Source organism: Serinus canaria, chromosome 3 (assembly GCF_022539315.1).
Source record: "Serinus canaria isolate serCan28SL12 chromosome 3, serCan2020, whole genome shotgun sequence".
Taxonomy (NCBI): Eukaryota; Metazoa; Chordata; class Aves; order Passeriformes; family Fringillidae; genus Serinus; species Serinus canaria.
The window spans coordinates 4,537,811-4,551,787 of record NC_066316.1 but is presented as its reverse complement, the minus strand read 5'-3'; the positions used below and the strand labels follow the sequence as shown (position 1 = coordinate 4,551,787).

The following is a 13,977-nucleotide window of genomic DNA, read 5'->3' as shown; positions in this document are numbered from 1 at the left end:
GGGGGGAGAAAGCCATCAGAAAAGTGCAAAAGTGAACACAGAATCTCAAAACCAGCTTTGGCATCACCAGTGTTTGAATCTGGACAACTGCCAAGTGCTCGGCCCAAGGCTGCCTCCCTGGATCTGTGATTGAAGGCAGGATGACCCATGGAATGTGTGACCACGGTGGTTTGGAACTCAGCTTTCTCCTCAGACATGGGAAGTTCTCCCTGTGTATCCAGGCAGGAGATTAGTAAAAGGAGACAGATGGCCAATGAGCTTATGTTCATACTGAGCAGGGAAAGAAACTGGGGATAGGCCAAGTTTCACTGCAGCAAAGCCAAGGCACTGCTCAGCTGACACCAACAGCACCTGAGCTGCTGCTGGGGCTGCCTCCAGACAGAGTTTTTCATTTCCCAGCTTTGGATCTCGTCACTTGAGGCACACAGCAGGGGCACGCAGACACATGGCAGACTACCTGCCTTGAAAGATACAGCCCAAGGGAATTTTTGGCCAAGGAGAGTGCAAGTTCTTTTTTGTATCTCAAAGACGACAAGCAGCTCATTGCAGTGAAGGCAAAATATCACCACTCAAAATTAGGGACCACCCAGGATGTATTAAAAGACAGAACAGAAGTGTAATTTCTAGAAATCACAACTGCTCTTTGCATAATTCTAAGTATTAGCAGGCAGTCTGAAATATGCCAGCATTCCCAAGGCTGGAATGAAAAGCTGCCTGAGCTGGCCATTAGACAATGCTCACCAAGCACAACTGCAGTCTCATTTATTTAGACAGTAATTGCTTGCTAACAATAATGAAATTATTGTCTCTGCTTTCTTGTACTAGTTAAAGCAGAAGGGAGAAAATCCATTCAATCACTGTTTGGCTTCAATTCCTTGCAACCTCATTGTAGGAATATTTAAATGAGGATTTCTTCCAGTGCAGATGAAAAGCAAATACTTACCCCTTCCCACTGGGGAAGGTTTTGAACCGACACCCAAAGGCCTATAAATTCATCAAACCAAAGCCTGAAAGAAAACAGAAGCAAAATAATTTTAACAATGAGAAAGCAGCTCCCTCACTGAATATTTATCCCTCATTTTGCCAGGTAGTTGCAGGAATTCACTGTCCCTCAATTCATTCTGCAAGAACAGGGATCAACATGGACACACTTTTATCAATTTGCAGCTCACAGTGTATTCCCAAATCTGGCTTTTAGTCCCTGCTTTTCTTCTTTATCTCTCCTCTGACTTTTTTTGATCCCCCATTCACACAACTGTCTCTCTAGGAGTTTCCTTACCTACCTCAGCTCTACCATCCCAACAGATGAAAACAAATGACACTTCATCTCCCCCTGCCTTGCACTGTGAAATTTGTCCCTTTTGATCACAAGTGTCATTAGCTCCTTCTCTGAATTTACCTGAGGCCAAGGATGCAAACCCTCCTCACCAGTCTCTGACTTAAATCCACCTTTACAAACTCCACTTAATTCAATTTGGTTTGATTTGCTGTGTGCTTTATTCAGTAGGGAAGAGGGACTAAGATTCTTGCAGGTTACTTTTACCAAAGAAGCAGGTTGACAGCATTTCTGTCTTGAACTCCTGCCAAAAATGCTGCTGAAAGCCACCAGTGACTTCAAATCACCCTGGAAAAGATGATTCCTTGCATTTGGAGCAGAGCACTCTTCAGTGACACCTACTTGAAACCCTTGTGGTGAAGTTCAGGGGGAAGGGTAGTGGGCAGGAAGAGCTCAAAGTAGGTGATGGCCTTCTGCATGGTCACATCAAAGGGACACATCAAAGGCCTCCACTCATCCAGCATTTCTGCAGTGGCTTCTTCTGGGAAATACCTGAGAACGAGGAAACCACTGAATAAACACAGACTTGGCTTTAAACTTTGGCTCTTTTTAAGCATATTGAAAACCAGCTATGAATTTGTCATCAATGTTTGCTTTAGAGTAAAACCATGTGCCCAAGGGTCATAGGCAGGCAGCCCTCACCTCCAAAAACCTTCACAAAATACAGGTAAATCAAGGACATGGTGGTGCATCATTTTAAGACCACCAATTAAGATGATTCTTGTCTTGCTGAACTAGAGAAGAATCTGCACAATGCAAAACCATTTCACTGTGAAGACTGGTCCAAATCAAACAACTATTACTCACTTTTGATGCAGCATAAAAAAAATATCACTTCAGGCACAAGGATCATTTATAGAAACATTACAGGAACGCTGGTGATTTAATTTCTTTTAAAACACACTAAGTATTCATGCAATGCAGTATTTAAAATGCATATTAGATAGATTTTTTTTATACAGCAGAATTATTGCAACCAAGGCTGTTAAGAAGGAAAAATAAACCCCAGAAAAGTCTCTGCCCTCCATCCCAAATTTTTAAACAGCAGCCTAGCAATGACAGGTAGAGTGGGGTCTTTTAAACACTTTACCCCTCCTTCCTAAATTAATATAAAAGATTAAAAATAAATAAATAAATAAAACCAAGGAACAAACACTTACGGTCTGCAGCTCTTCACGAGTGTTTTCAGAACACTTTCTACAGAACTGAAAGGAAAAGAGGAAACGTTAGGAATAATATATTACTAAATTTCAGAGCATAAAATAAACAACCATTTGCTGACCTTTTCCTCCAGAGCTTAAGATAATGTTGATGCAATTAGATATCTCCTTTGAACATGCATTAGCTACCTGCCTTCTCCACAGACCTAACTATAGCAATTAAAATTGCTCTGCTCAACTCCTGGTCCTATTTTTTATATACTGGCAATACTCTGGTATTTCCTGAATTTAAGTGAAGAATTACTATCACTTCATGGAAGTGGCATCCTGCATTTTGTCCACGAACAACCAGCAAAGTGACTTCTGGGGGAGATGAAAACATAGAAAAATGGGTTTGTGGAATTCATGAATATTTATTTGTAAGATAAATAAAGGCAACTTGTTGTTTTTAGTCTCCAAACACCATATTCGTCCTTTTCAATGTGGTTTTGGGCTTTGTCCAGTGCTTGTAAGAAGAAAGGAATTATCTGCAAATCAAGGGTTATTTCATTGGAGTCCCTCCCAAATAACAGCTGATTTTAAAAGTGCTTTTATCCACAGCAAGAACACTTATTTGAGAAATCATTTCAACTCCTATTGTCACCTATTGTCACAGGATGCCATTAAACCTTTAAAAAGACTAAATCTCAGAATAAACTCAAAGAATAAAAGGGAGGGGGAGCAGAGAGTGATCAACCAACGCAAGCACAAACGTAGTAAATTGTCACGTTCTTCAAACCTTCCATTTATTACACAACCACCTCAAGACTAACTTGCACTTTTACCCAAAAACATTCCCTGAATGAAAAAAGAAAGTTCTGGCAGAACAAGCTCTTACATTTTTTAGACATGCTTTCTCTAGAAATGGAAATAATGCACTCTTTCTTTCATCATCCCAAACGAATGTTAAAAATGCTTTTCTGCTCAGAAAAAGATGATGCAAATATATCATCTTTAGAATTTCACCAAGATCAATTAATTTTGAGACACACAAATGCTCAACATGTACTATTGTCCCTCCAGTCCTACATGAAGTAAACTGATCCCATATAGCCAGGAGAACTAAAAAATGAATAAATCGCCAATTCCCTTCAACACTCAATACAAGCCAGCAAAAGCCCACCCAGCCCTCAGAGCACTGCATCAGCCAAACAGTGCCCTAGAAGATGCAAAATGATGTATATTTTATGCAACAGTGACAAAGGCAACTCAGGACCTCTCCCAGAAAGAAAATTTCAAATGTGGAGAAGAAAGGCCAACAGTCATTAAACAAAAAATAAACCCAAACTCTGCAGGAAGCTCAGGAAGGTCCCGGGTTCAAGTGAATATTGTCCTTGAAGGAGTTAGAAAAAAGATAACAGTTGTTCCAAGAGCAGATAAATAAAGTATGAACCAGCACATTCCTTAAGAGCATTAAAAATTCACATGATAAATGTTTGGGTGACATAAACAAACAAGCTCTCCCCAGACTATCATTCCACTCAAGTCAGCTCTCACTAAGGAAAACCTGAAGGACGAGAATTTTAACAAACACCGAGGCCAGAGATCAACAAATTTTTAAAATTAACGAGATTTAAGCCAGATCTCAGCATTTGTTAGTGTGAGGGAGCAAAGGAGGAAGATTGGGATGTTCTCTCCTCTCTTTTGGTTACAAATTTAGGAAGCCAGAAAACAAAAAGCAACAGCAAGACAATTTTGTACCCAAGGGACTTCCATTCAAGAGAGTGCTCAAGAACAGCCCAGCTCCAGGAGCCATCCTGGAATGTTCCCATTAGGGGACTGTTAGCAAAGGACAGGACAATGCAGCTGGGGAGGTACATTAAAGAACACCCAACCCACCAACACCTATCACTGTTCTCTTTTCTGGCACGACAGGATTATTTTCTTCTTTTGGAAAGCGCATGATGATACCAATTTGCAAACTGGGGCTTTTTTTCCCCCTGCATTTACACAGAGGAATATGTTTTAGTTAAAATGATTACCATGTAAACTGAGAGAGGTGACAATTACATTATCAAAAAGCAGTAAGACAAATTTCAGTTTTCCAGGAGAAGGTCTGAAGGTAATGTCTAGTCCTGAAGTGGACACTCCACCACAGAGCTTAAATTAAGACAATGGAAAGAGCAACCAGCTACAGTTTCACCAATTATTTTAGTGATCTCCTAACTAGAGTGAGCCATCTCTCACCGGAGTAGCACAACTAAGCCCTTGTTTCTAAAAAAAACTCAAACAAAGCAAACCCCACTGCAATCCCACTGCCACTTCCAGCAGTTTTCTACATTTATCATGCACCAAAACTCCTGATTACTGTTTTCCTACAAAAATTCCCAGTGAAGTCTCGACACAGCAGCTCTGCACAGCCCCAAGGTTGTTGCTGGGTGGATTTTCCAGAAGCCATGACCTCACTGCTAAAGCACTTTCCATGATTTCACTGGATTTAAGAGGAAGGTACCTTCACTCCATAACATGCTCCTGCTGCACCAATGGTGATTTTATCCATAACCACACCCAACAATTGCTCCAATGGAAAACTTAGCTCACATTTCAACCCCTGAAATACATTTGCTGGTTAAATTAGTTAGCACAGAGCCCTGGAGAGCCACTCCACACACACTGCCTGGGTCCCCAATTAGCAAGGTTGACATCCAGTGCGACATTCTCATAACCAGTGGTGTCAGGTTAACATTGGCCTTCCAAATACAATTATTTATGCAGAGACTTCCACCTTTGTGACAGTGTTACAGTCCAACAGAACATGCAGAAGGGACATTGGCCAGAGCTCAACAGAAAAAAAAAGAATCATTCTTACCACCTATGTAATACATTAAGCACAAATGTTTTAGGTGAAGACCAGCCTGGTCGATATGAACTGAATGTAAACAAAAATAAAATTCAATTAAAACAGGAGATCAATTAAACAGCTACAAATCAGCTTTTAAAACCTTGACTTCCACCAAAAAGGTACCCCTTGAAAAAGGATGAGCACTGTATGAGAAGGAATCGCACTGCATGGAGTGTCTGACATGGAATAAAGTTAATAAAATTGAATGCTTCAGTCAGATCATCACAATAGAAATCTTCCTTCCTGCTTAAACTCCTTTATCCTCCTGGAAAAGTTCCCTCCCTCCTACACAGTGAGCAGTTACTCAACACCATCCCCCCAGAGCAAGGTGTGCAGGTACAAAAATAAAAAAAAAAAATAAACCAAGGAAGGCTCTGCTCTTTCACATTTTACCTACAATTACCAAAATAATTCAATTTAGCAAAGTGATTTTTTCAGCTTCACAGCCACAAGAGAAATTCAGCCTGAAAAGCTCCATATATGTCCTGTTCCCGCTCCTTATCAGCAATAGGATCTTCCTCTCAGGAATCAGTGGCAATGCTTCAGTTTCATTCAGAAAATTATTTTTTTAAAAGCAAATGAAGAACTTTCACCTGCATTTCTTGACATAAAGTTTCAATTCAACCAAAGATAATGCATTATCCATGTGCTATCTTTTATAATTTGTAATTTACAGAGCAGGACCTTCTCTGACTGGAATAATTATGAAAATTTTAAGTCTGAAAATCTGACAGATGGAGAGGGATTGACAGTGCAGAGAAAGCAAACAAATTTTCATTTTCAAAATCAGCACAACGTGTCTAAAATTCTTAACTGGAGAAAATAAATTACTTCTCCCTATCATAGCATCACTTTGAGTAAATACTTGTATTTCCTACAGAAAATATTTCACTTTTCTTGGAGAGCAGACTGATTTATACCTGCATTCCAGATCCTGGCAATGATTACAGGTCAAATACTGAAGGACAATACCATTTGTATCTTTTTCCCCACAACTTTACTGTGTTACAGAAGAGAACAGCATACATTTAACTTAGTACCTGTGCTGGTTTTGGCTGGGGTAAGTTAATTTCCTTCACATTATTACCCATCTTTAGCTCAACCCACAAGTTTTCTCACTTTTACCCTTCCAGTTCTCTCCCCAGTCCCACCAGGAAGGGCAGCATGCAAGGCTTAGTTGCCAGCTGGGATTAAACCACAACAATATTGTTAAATTTTTCATACTGAATTTATTAAACTGTGGTTTATCACCCTAAAATAAGTTGGGTGAGACCTCTGTTGCAGTGTATTTAAAAATTAATCACATTCATAAAGAAAGAAACAGCATGACAAACACAAGCCACAGGCAGAAGGAGATACATGATTCAGTGCAGCCCTGCATGCAATTATTGAAAGGTGCCTCATGAAAACAGAAACAGAATATTTCCCATGTATCGAATTCCAGATATTAAAAGCACACTACAAAGTACTTTAAAGCAGGTACTAATGGCCTATCAAATGTTTTAAAATGTGAACTTACTTGGGAAACCAATTTAATCCCAGATGTTCTGTTTTGGAATATAATATCCTTTCCAGCATTTCATAGAGTGGTCGCCATGGTAACTCTAAATCATCCCTGGAAAGCAGTTCCTTTTTCCTAATAGGAAACAAAACACCAAGCAGTTCAGGATTCAGCACTGACATGGACATGCTGCACATGGGAATACCCCCCTCCCTGCTCCAAATTTGACACAAACTGCAGGAAGGTCAGGCAGGACCAGGCTGGTCACTGGCAGCCTTCAGCACAAGTGACACTGTCAAGATTTTTCCTGACCAAGTGAAATAAACATTATCGAGTCGTGAGCCAGTTTTTCTCCCTAGATGAAATTCAGCCGTAATTCTTGGCTCTCTGAGCTGTTTGGCTTTCCTGATACAGGGAAAACTGGCATTCTTCCACTTTCAGTCCCACTCCTAAAGCTTTGAAGGTGTTTGCACAAGAGAACCCTTTAACCAGCAGCACTGTGTAGGGCAGATAAGTAACCTGTAAGAACTCTGCTACATGAAAGGCACAACATTGAGCAAGAGATCAACTGTTGTGAGGCAGAAGTTTCCACAGTCAGCAGAAATCTCTACTCACTTTAGCAGGTTGATCAGCAGGCGTGCAAATCCTTGCATCATGCTGATCTCCAGCTTTGGAATTGTCACCAACTCGTACAAGAGTTTGATAAACAGCACGTGATCCTCCTTGCTGAATTTTCTGCCATACAGTCGGATGTATCTGCAAACCAAACACAAGGGGAGTCAGCAATATTTTAAAACATCCCACTTATCCAAGACCTGAGCCAGAATCCCTCTGATTTGCTGTTCAGTGAAACAAAACTAAAACCTGGTTCTCAAGCCCAACAAGTAAGAACCTGAAGACACACATCAAAGGAAGATTTACAACTGCAATTACAGGAAGAAAAAGAATGACCAAATAAAGTTTACAGCCCTCTAAGACTCCACAAATACTGTAACCTCATGGACAGGACACAAGCCAGAAGCTAAAAAAACAACGTAAAAAGTATCAAGACAAGCCCAAATCCAATAGCTTCCAGCAAGGATGAAAAATAGATTTAGACACTGAGCTTTGCTAGTGGTGTGTCCACTGTCTTCAGCAAGGGTAGATCCATCAGACTCACTCCAGAAGAAGTGTTTGCTGGTTTTAAGTTGAGACTGAAAAAAAGAAACATGTTTCAAGTCTTGACAGATACTCTGCACCAGAAAAACCTATATAAGGTGCTATCAGAGCATTTTAGGCGTGGCACAACTGTAAATTACTGTTCACTGGGAGGCAACTTCCCTTTTTATTACTGCTCTGACTATTCTTAAAGATGCATAAGAAAGCTGCTTTCCACTTCCCTTTTCCTGTCAAATTCAAGGGGGAGATGTTTATATTTGATGGGCAGCGTTTTCACTAATGTTCATTTCAACATGTTGCACTTACTTTAAAGACAGAAGGAAACAAAATACAGGATAACCCACTTTTCCACCACAAGAACCTAAATAATCTGGATTGGCCAGAGATACTACCTACCTACAGAATTACACCACCAAGAGCTGAACACCTACACTTTTCACATGCCTAAAAAAGACAGGAAAAAGAATCCTCAGGGAAAGAAAAATGAGTGAAATATGCATGATTAAAAAAAAGAAGAAGAAACTGCAGAAGCCTGGAAAAGAAGTTTTAACTACAAAGAAACACAGAGATCCAATTTATCTGCCAGTATTGCTATATATAACTGAAAATAAAATGTTTGGCTGGTTCTTCTTCGTGACATTTGCTAACAGCTCTGCTACACAAAATGCTGTTTAATTAAGAAAGGAGTAAAGTACACAGAAACACGCTGAACACAAAGATGTCACTATGCCCAAGCAGCAGGACTTGATGCCAAATTGTTCCCATATTTTACAGCTTCTTTATGTAGGAGGGAGGCAGAGCTGAAAGGGGTCAATTATTTGTATTAATCCAGCTGAGCATTAAGGCAGTGTCAGAAAATAAATCCCTCTAGAAAGGGGTGTTCAGCCTTTTCCTCAAGATCAAACAAGAAAAATCTGTCAGAGGGGAACTGCAATATTTTCAGAATATCCCTTCAGAAGGGATGAAACACCACCATTACTAAATAAAAGAATATAAGCAGAACTTCATGAACCCTGAAGGGTGTCCAGGGGCTAATCAGACAGGTAATTTTCATCATAGAAATGGTGTCTCTTCAGGATAATTGGGTTACTGGGGAAAAAAAAAATAACTGCAGAACTAAATTATGGTAAAATAAAAGATAAGACTTCTGCAAACAGATAATACTTCATTGAGATGACATCTGAAATCTTAAATCCACTGCCTGTTTGATTTCTTTGAGGTTTTACGAGTTCTTATCCTGCAAAAAGGACAAAATTATTGTCCTTCATTGTTCAGCTACAAGGAAAACAAAAACCCAAAACCCAACAAATAAAACACACCCACACAACATGAAAAACATGATTAAGAAGTGAAAATTCTGTTTCCAACTCCAGCCTTTCTGTACAGAGTACAGGGGCTCTGGAGATTAAAAAAAAAACCAAAAAACCATAAAGCCAATTCCCCAGTCTCAGTGCTGGGTATCCAATCTCTCCCTCCAAAAGTACAATAGGCCTATTTTTAGGAAGTGTACTATCATATCATGTGGCCACCCTAAACTGCCCTAGAAAGTTGGCTGCTATGCTACAGTTAAAAATTACCTCTCCTCCAAAAGCTGAACAGCACACTCTCCTAAATTCCTGGCTCTCCATCTGCATTTCCTAACACACAGCACACAGGATCACGACTGGTTTAAAGCTCAGTTTTTGACAAATGATGTGAAAAGCAATGAATCACGCTCAGCAGGACTGCTTAAATCACATGTACATGTGCACAGCACACACATCCCTCACACAGCCAAAGAAAGCTTCTGTTTCCCTGATAAAGATGAGAGAAAGATGTCAAACAAGACTTTTAGGCAATAGTGATTAAAATACTTGGCAAAGTCCCACGGAGACATTTCCATGCTCACTGTAACTTTGTGTCCTGTCATTCCCCTTCCAAACCGTTGAGCTGCATTTTTTCCACACCTTAGAGCAAGACACTTGAATGTCATTTTATAAGTCTACACCTGACAAGCACATAAAATAACATTGTCAGGGACAGCAATTGAGTCCTTCATCTTTCCACACCCCTGACTGCTGGAGCAGAAAGCACAGAAAGGCGTTTGTGTGTTTGCCTGGCTGCAGAATTACCTCCATATACAGTAACCATGAAATGTCCGTATCATATTAATGTGTTTGTTTATTGACTATGTTTAGTGGGTTTTTCATTTTTAGAACAATCTGTGAACCATGAAAGAGGAGGAAGTTGAGACAATGTATACTGCTGACCTAAAGACCATAAAAAATTATGGAGCAAGACCAGTTAAGCAAATTATTTTGATGTAACCTGCTTTTCCCACACACGCTGTGGCAAGCTGAGATTCACTCTTCTGCTTTCACAACTGGTTAGTATTTTACAAGCTTTTACCAGACAAAGCTGGAGGAATCTTGGAAAATTATTACAAATTTAACTGCCAGTCTTTGGGGCAAGTTTTACTTGCTTCAGAAACCTCATCAAATCATAAGTTACTCTCCTCACGGAGAGAAAGTTCTCTCACCACAGTCCACACACACATATCCCAAAAGTCACCACTGAAAATGACCCATAAAAGAATTATTCAAATCAGCTTAGAGACATTATGGCTGATAAACTCCTATTCTGCCTCTTTTCTGTCCCCCCTCCCTACTCAGTTCGTGACATCAGGCAGCTGAAACAGCTGGTCTGAAGATAAATATGTGCAAGTCATGGTTCCAGCTGTGGGGGGTATAAAAACTACACAATTCAGCTGTCACCATAGAAGAGTACTCAAATTTTTAATTCAAAAAAAGATCTGGGTTTCACTTTCATTCTTTCCTGTGGCACAGAATTGTAAAAAGCTGAGGAGGTGTAACTAGGCAGGTCTATCATCTGCATGCCACTGTTTGCTTTGCTCATTTGTATGTACACATATGTGTATTAACATTTGTATCTGTACAATAAATAAAGATGTAAATTACTTCACGGAATACTGCAAGAATTTCAGCCTTTACAATTCAGGCATTGGCAACAAAAATAAGAAGCCATCATGCCATTATGAAGATTCTGAGCTTTTTCTTTTTATTAATTATAGCTTTTTTTCAGGAGGGGAAAAAAGGGAGGAAGTAAATTTGGAGATGAGTCCCTGACTATCGAGAGACAGTAGAAATTGGATTCTATAGTCATGAACAGCACAGGGCTGGAAGTGTTTTATCTACACCTGAATTTCTGCTACTGTATTTCACACAATGATCGAATGGTTTGGGTGGGAAGGGACCTTAAAGCCCATCCAGTGCCACGCCCTGCCATGGCTAAGGACAACTTCCACTACCCCAGGGTGCTCCAAGCCCCATCCAGCCTGGCCTTGGACACTTCAAGGGATCCAGGGGCAGCCACAGCTTCTCTGCACAGCCTATGCCAGGGCCTCCCCTGTCTCACAGGGAAGATTCCTTGCCAATATCCCATCTAACCCTGCCCTCTGGCTGTTTGTAGCCATTCCCCCCTTTCCTGGCACTCCAAGCACACCAGCTATTTGTATTTTGTTAATACAGATAGTCCCTCTCCATTTTTTTGCTGCTCCCGTCAGGTACTGGAAGGCCACAACTAGATTGCCCCAGGCCTTCCCTTTTTTCCACGCTGAACAACCTCGATTCTCTCAGCCTTTTATCCCTAGAAGTACTTTGTCAAGTCAAACAGAGCAGCAGCACATCTCTCACATTAACTACACCAGCTTATTTTTTTTACACCAAGCCCACTGTTTCCTTCCCTGCCCACACCAAACACACTCAGAGCCTCCCTGTATCTAAAATGCCACAAAGAAAATCTTGGTACTAACAGGCATCAGACAAGCTGCAAACACTCACAATGAATTCAAACTTCAAAGTGTAGGTGGAAAACCACAAATTGGAGCCTGCTGACCTTTCTGTGATTCATAAAGCAGCACAGCAGTAGTTCCCAACAGGCCAAATTCACTGCCCTGGAGCCTGAAGTGGTAACAGCAATTGCCATTTACAGAGTGACTAACAGGGTGATTCTAAGGCACTCTTAGAATGAATTTCTGTGCCTATTGAGGCTGTTTAGCTAAAGCTCATCTTTCTCACAGTAGGGACTCTGAAGTTTGTTTCAACTCGATGGGAAAAGGAAGTTCCACCACAGGTATGGGCAACAGGTACCACTGAAACCAGTATGAGTTGGCAGATGGCTGTGGGGTGGGAAGGGAAGCAGTGCTGAACTGGCTCCAAGCAGGTTCAAACTGTCACATAACACAAACATGTGAGTCATTTTGCAACCACCACTGTAATTCTATCTAAGACTGCCTCTTGGGAAACAGAAAGACACTTACATTCCAGTACAGTCGAATCTAACAGGCTTTGACTGACAAATGTATATTAAATTCTCAACTGATATTACAAGAAAAGAAGTTATGTAAGGAGAGGAGTTGTAAGCAAGTGAGTGTTTCAGAACGGTTCAAACACATGTACTTTGTTGTTTCTGGCACAGGAAACACTGTTCATGAAGGCACACACAGCATTCAACAACAAACATGATAAACATCCACAGAATCTACTGATTGCAGCTACAGGACTCACTGTCATATGATGCCATACCCAGTGCCAGAGTGTCCCGAATAAAATAGGGTCAAGTGTACTTCGTAAAATTCACAAGAAGAAACCTATGTTGGACTCAGTGCTATCTATGAAATCACCGCGGGTTCATCTGTACAAAAACCACCCTGCCAGCACACACAGCACGGCCAACATCAGCACAAACTACCCCACGCCAGAGTTCAGCCAAGATATCAAGGGCACCAGCGGTGTTTACACAGCATTAAGCCAGAGTTTAATCCTGCCAGCACTGACCCAACAAATGGCCTGTCTTGAGAAAGACTTCGTGTCCCTATAGCAGAAGTTACACGGAGATTGTATCAACCACAACTTGCTTAAGAAGGGCAGAGGTGAAACAGGTGGCCACACAGGCATTTAAAAAATATACACGTATTAAAAACAAAAGCACAAGTTAATCGCACAAGCGCTTAAGTCGTAGAATTCGGAAGTTTCAGAGGCGGCAGGCGAGCTCTTGCGGCCGGAGCCACCTTTGTCCCCGTTTCCGATGTGGAAGTGCCGGCCTTGTGTAGGGCAGGGACGGGACAGCGGCCGGGAGCGGGGCCCGGCCGGGTGCCAGCGGTTCCGTTATGCGGGAGGCGCTCCCGGCGGGCAGGGCACGGCTCAGATCAGCTCGGCTCGGCAAGGCAAGGCAAGGGACGGGACCGACGCGCCGCTCGCAGCCCGAGCCCCGCTCCCCGTCCCGCCCCGGCACTCACGTCGAGAGCTTCCTGGTCCAGAAGAGCCCGCCGGGCCAGAGCTCCTGCAGCTGCACGGCGCGAGCCAGGTTGCCCTTGATGTGCTCCAGGAAGCGGGCGGCCTCTGCCTCCAGGCGCTCGCCGTAGGGCAGCAGCTTGTTGTAGACGATCTCCTTCTGCGGCGGCCGGGCCATGTCGGCGCTGCCCGGGAGGGCCGGTGACCGCGGCCGCCGCGCCCCGCCCGCCCCGCTCGGCTCTGCGCCGCTCACTTCCGGCGGAAGGCGGGCCCGGGGCGGCTCCGGGCGCTCCGCGGGCGCGGGGCCGGGCCGGGGGCGCGGGGCCGGGCCGGGGCGGTGCGGTGCTTTGGGCACCCCCGCGGGGAGGAGCGGAAAGGCCACGGCGCCCGCCCGAGCTCAGGGTTCGCGCTCTGCGGCTTTGCGGTTGGGTGAAAAGCCCTTCTGCTAAAGCTGCCGCCGCCTGGACGCATAATTCGGGGTGAAAACATTCACCCTCCGGCTGCGCTCATGGGGAGGGAGTCGAGCATTGGTTCTCGCTCCACAGCACTCGGGGTGAGGTGGGGATGGGGCGGGTGCTGGAGGTAACGGGACAGTGCTAGTCCCTGGAGAGGTGCGGGGACAGAGCGGACACTCAGTGCCGGGGTCTGTC

The 13,977-nt window shown here is 42.7% G+C and overlaps 1 protein-coding gene across 1 annotated transcript in view; it reads right to left on the bottom strand.

Annotated features, from left to right (window-relative positions):
* Positions 1–13,584, bottom strand: part of PSME4 (proteasome activator subunit 4) — a 43,976-nt gene extending 30,392 nt beyond the window's left edge. Inside the window, exons 1-6 of the mRNA XM_030235696.2 lie at positions 13,333–13,584; positions 7,494–7,634; positions 6,897–7,013; positions 2,497–2,541; positions 1,679–1,828; positions 944–1,007 (exon numbers count right to left, since the gene is read on the bottom strand). Of these exons, the coding sequence (XP_030091556.1) occupies positions 944–1,007; positions 1,679–1,828; positions 2,497–2,541; positions 6,897–7,013; positions 7,494–7,634; positions 13,333–13,505 (690 nt within the window). The 5' untranslated portion in view covers positions 13,506–13,584. The remainder of the gene's footprint in view (positions 1–943; positions 1,008–1,678; positions 1,829–2,496; positions 2,542–6,896; positions 7,014–7,493; positions 7,635–13,332) is intronic.
* Between the last annotated feature and the right edge of the window lie 393 nt (positions 13,585–13,977).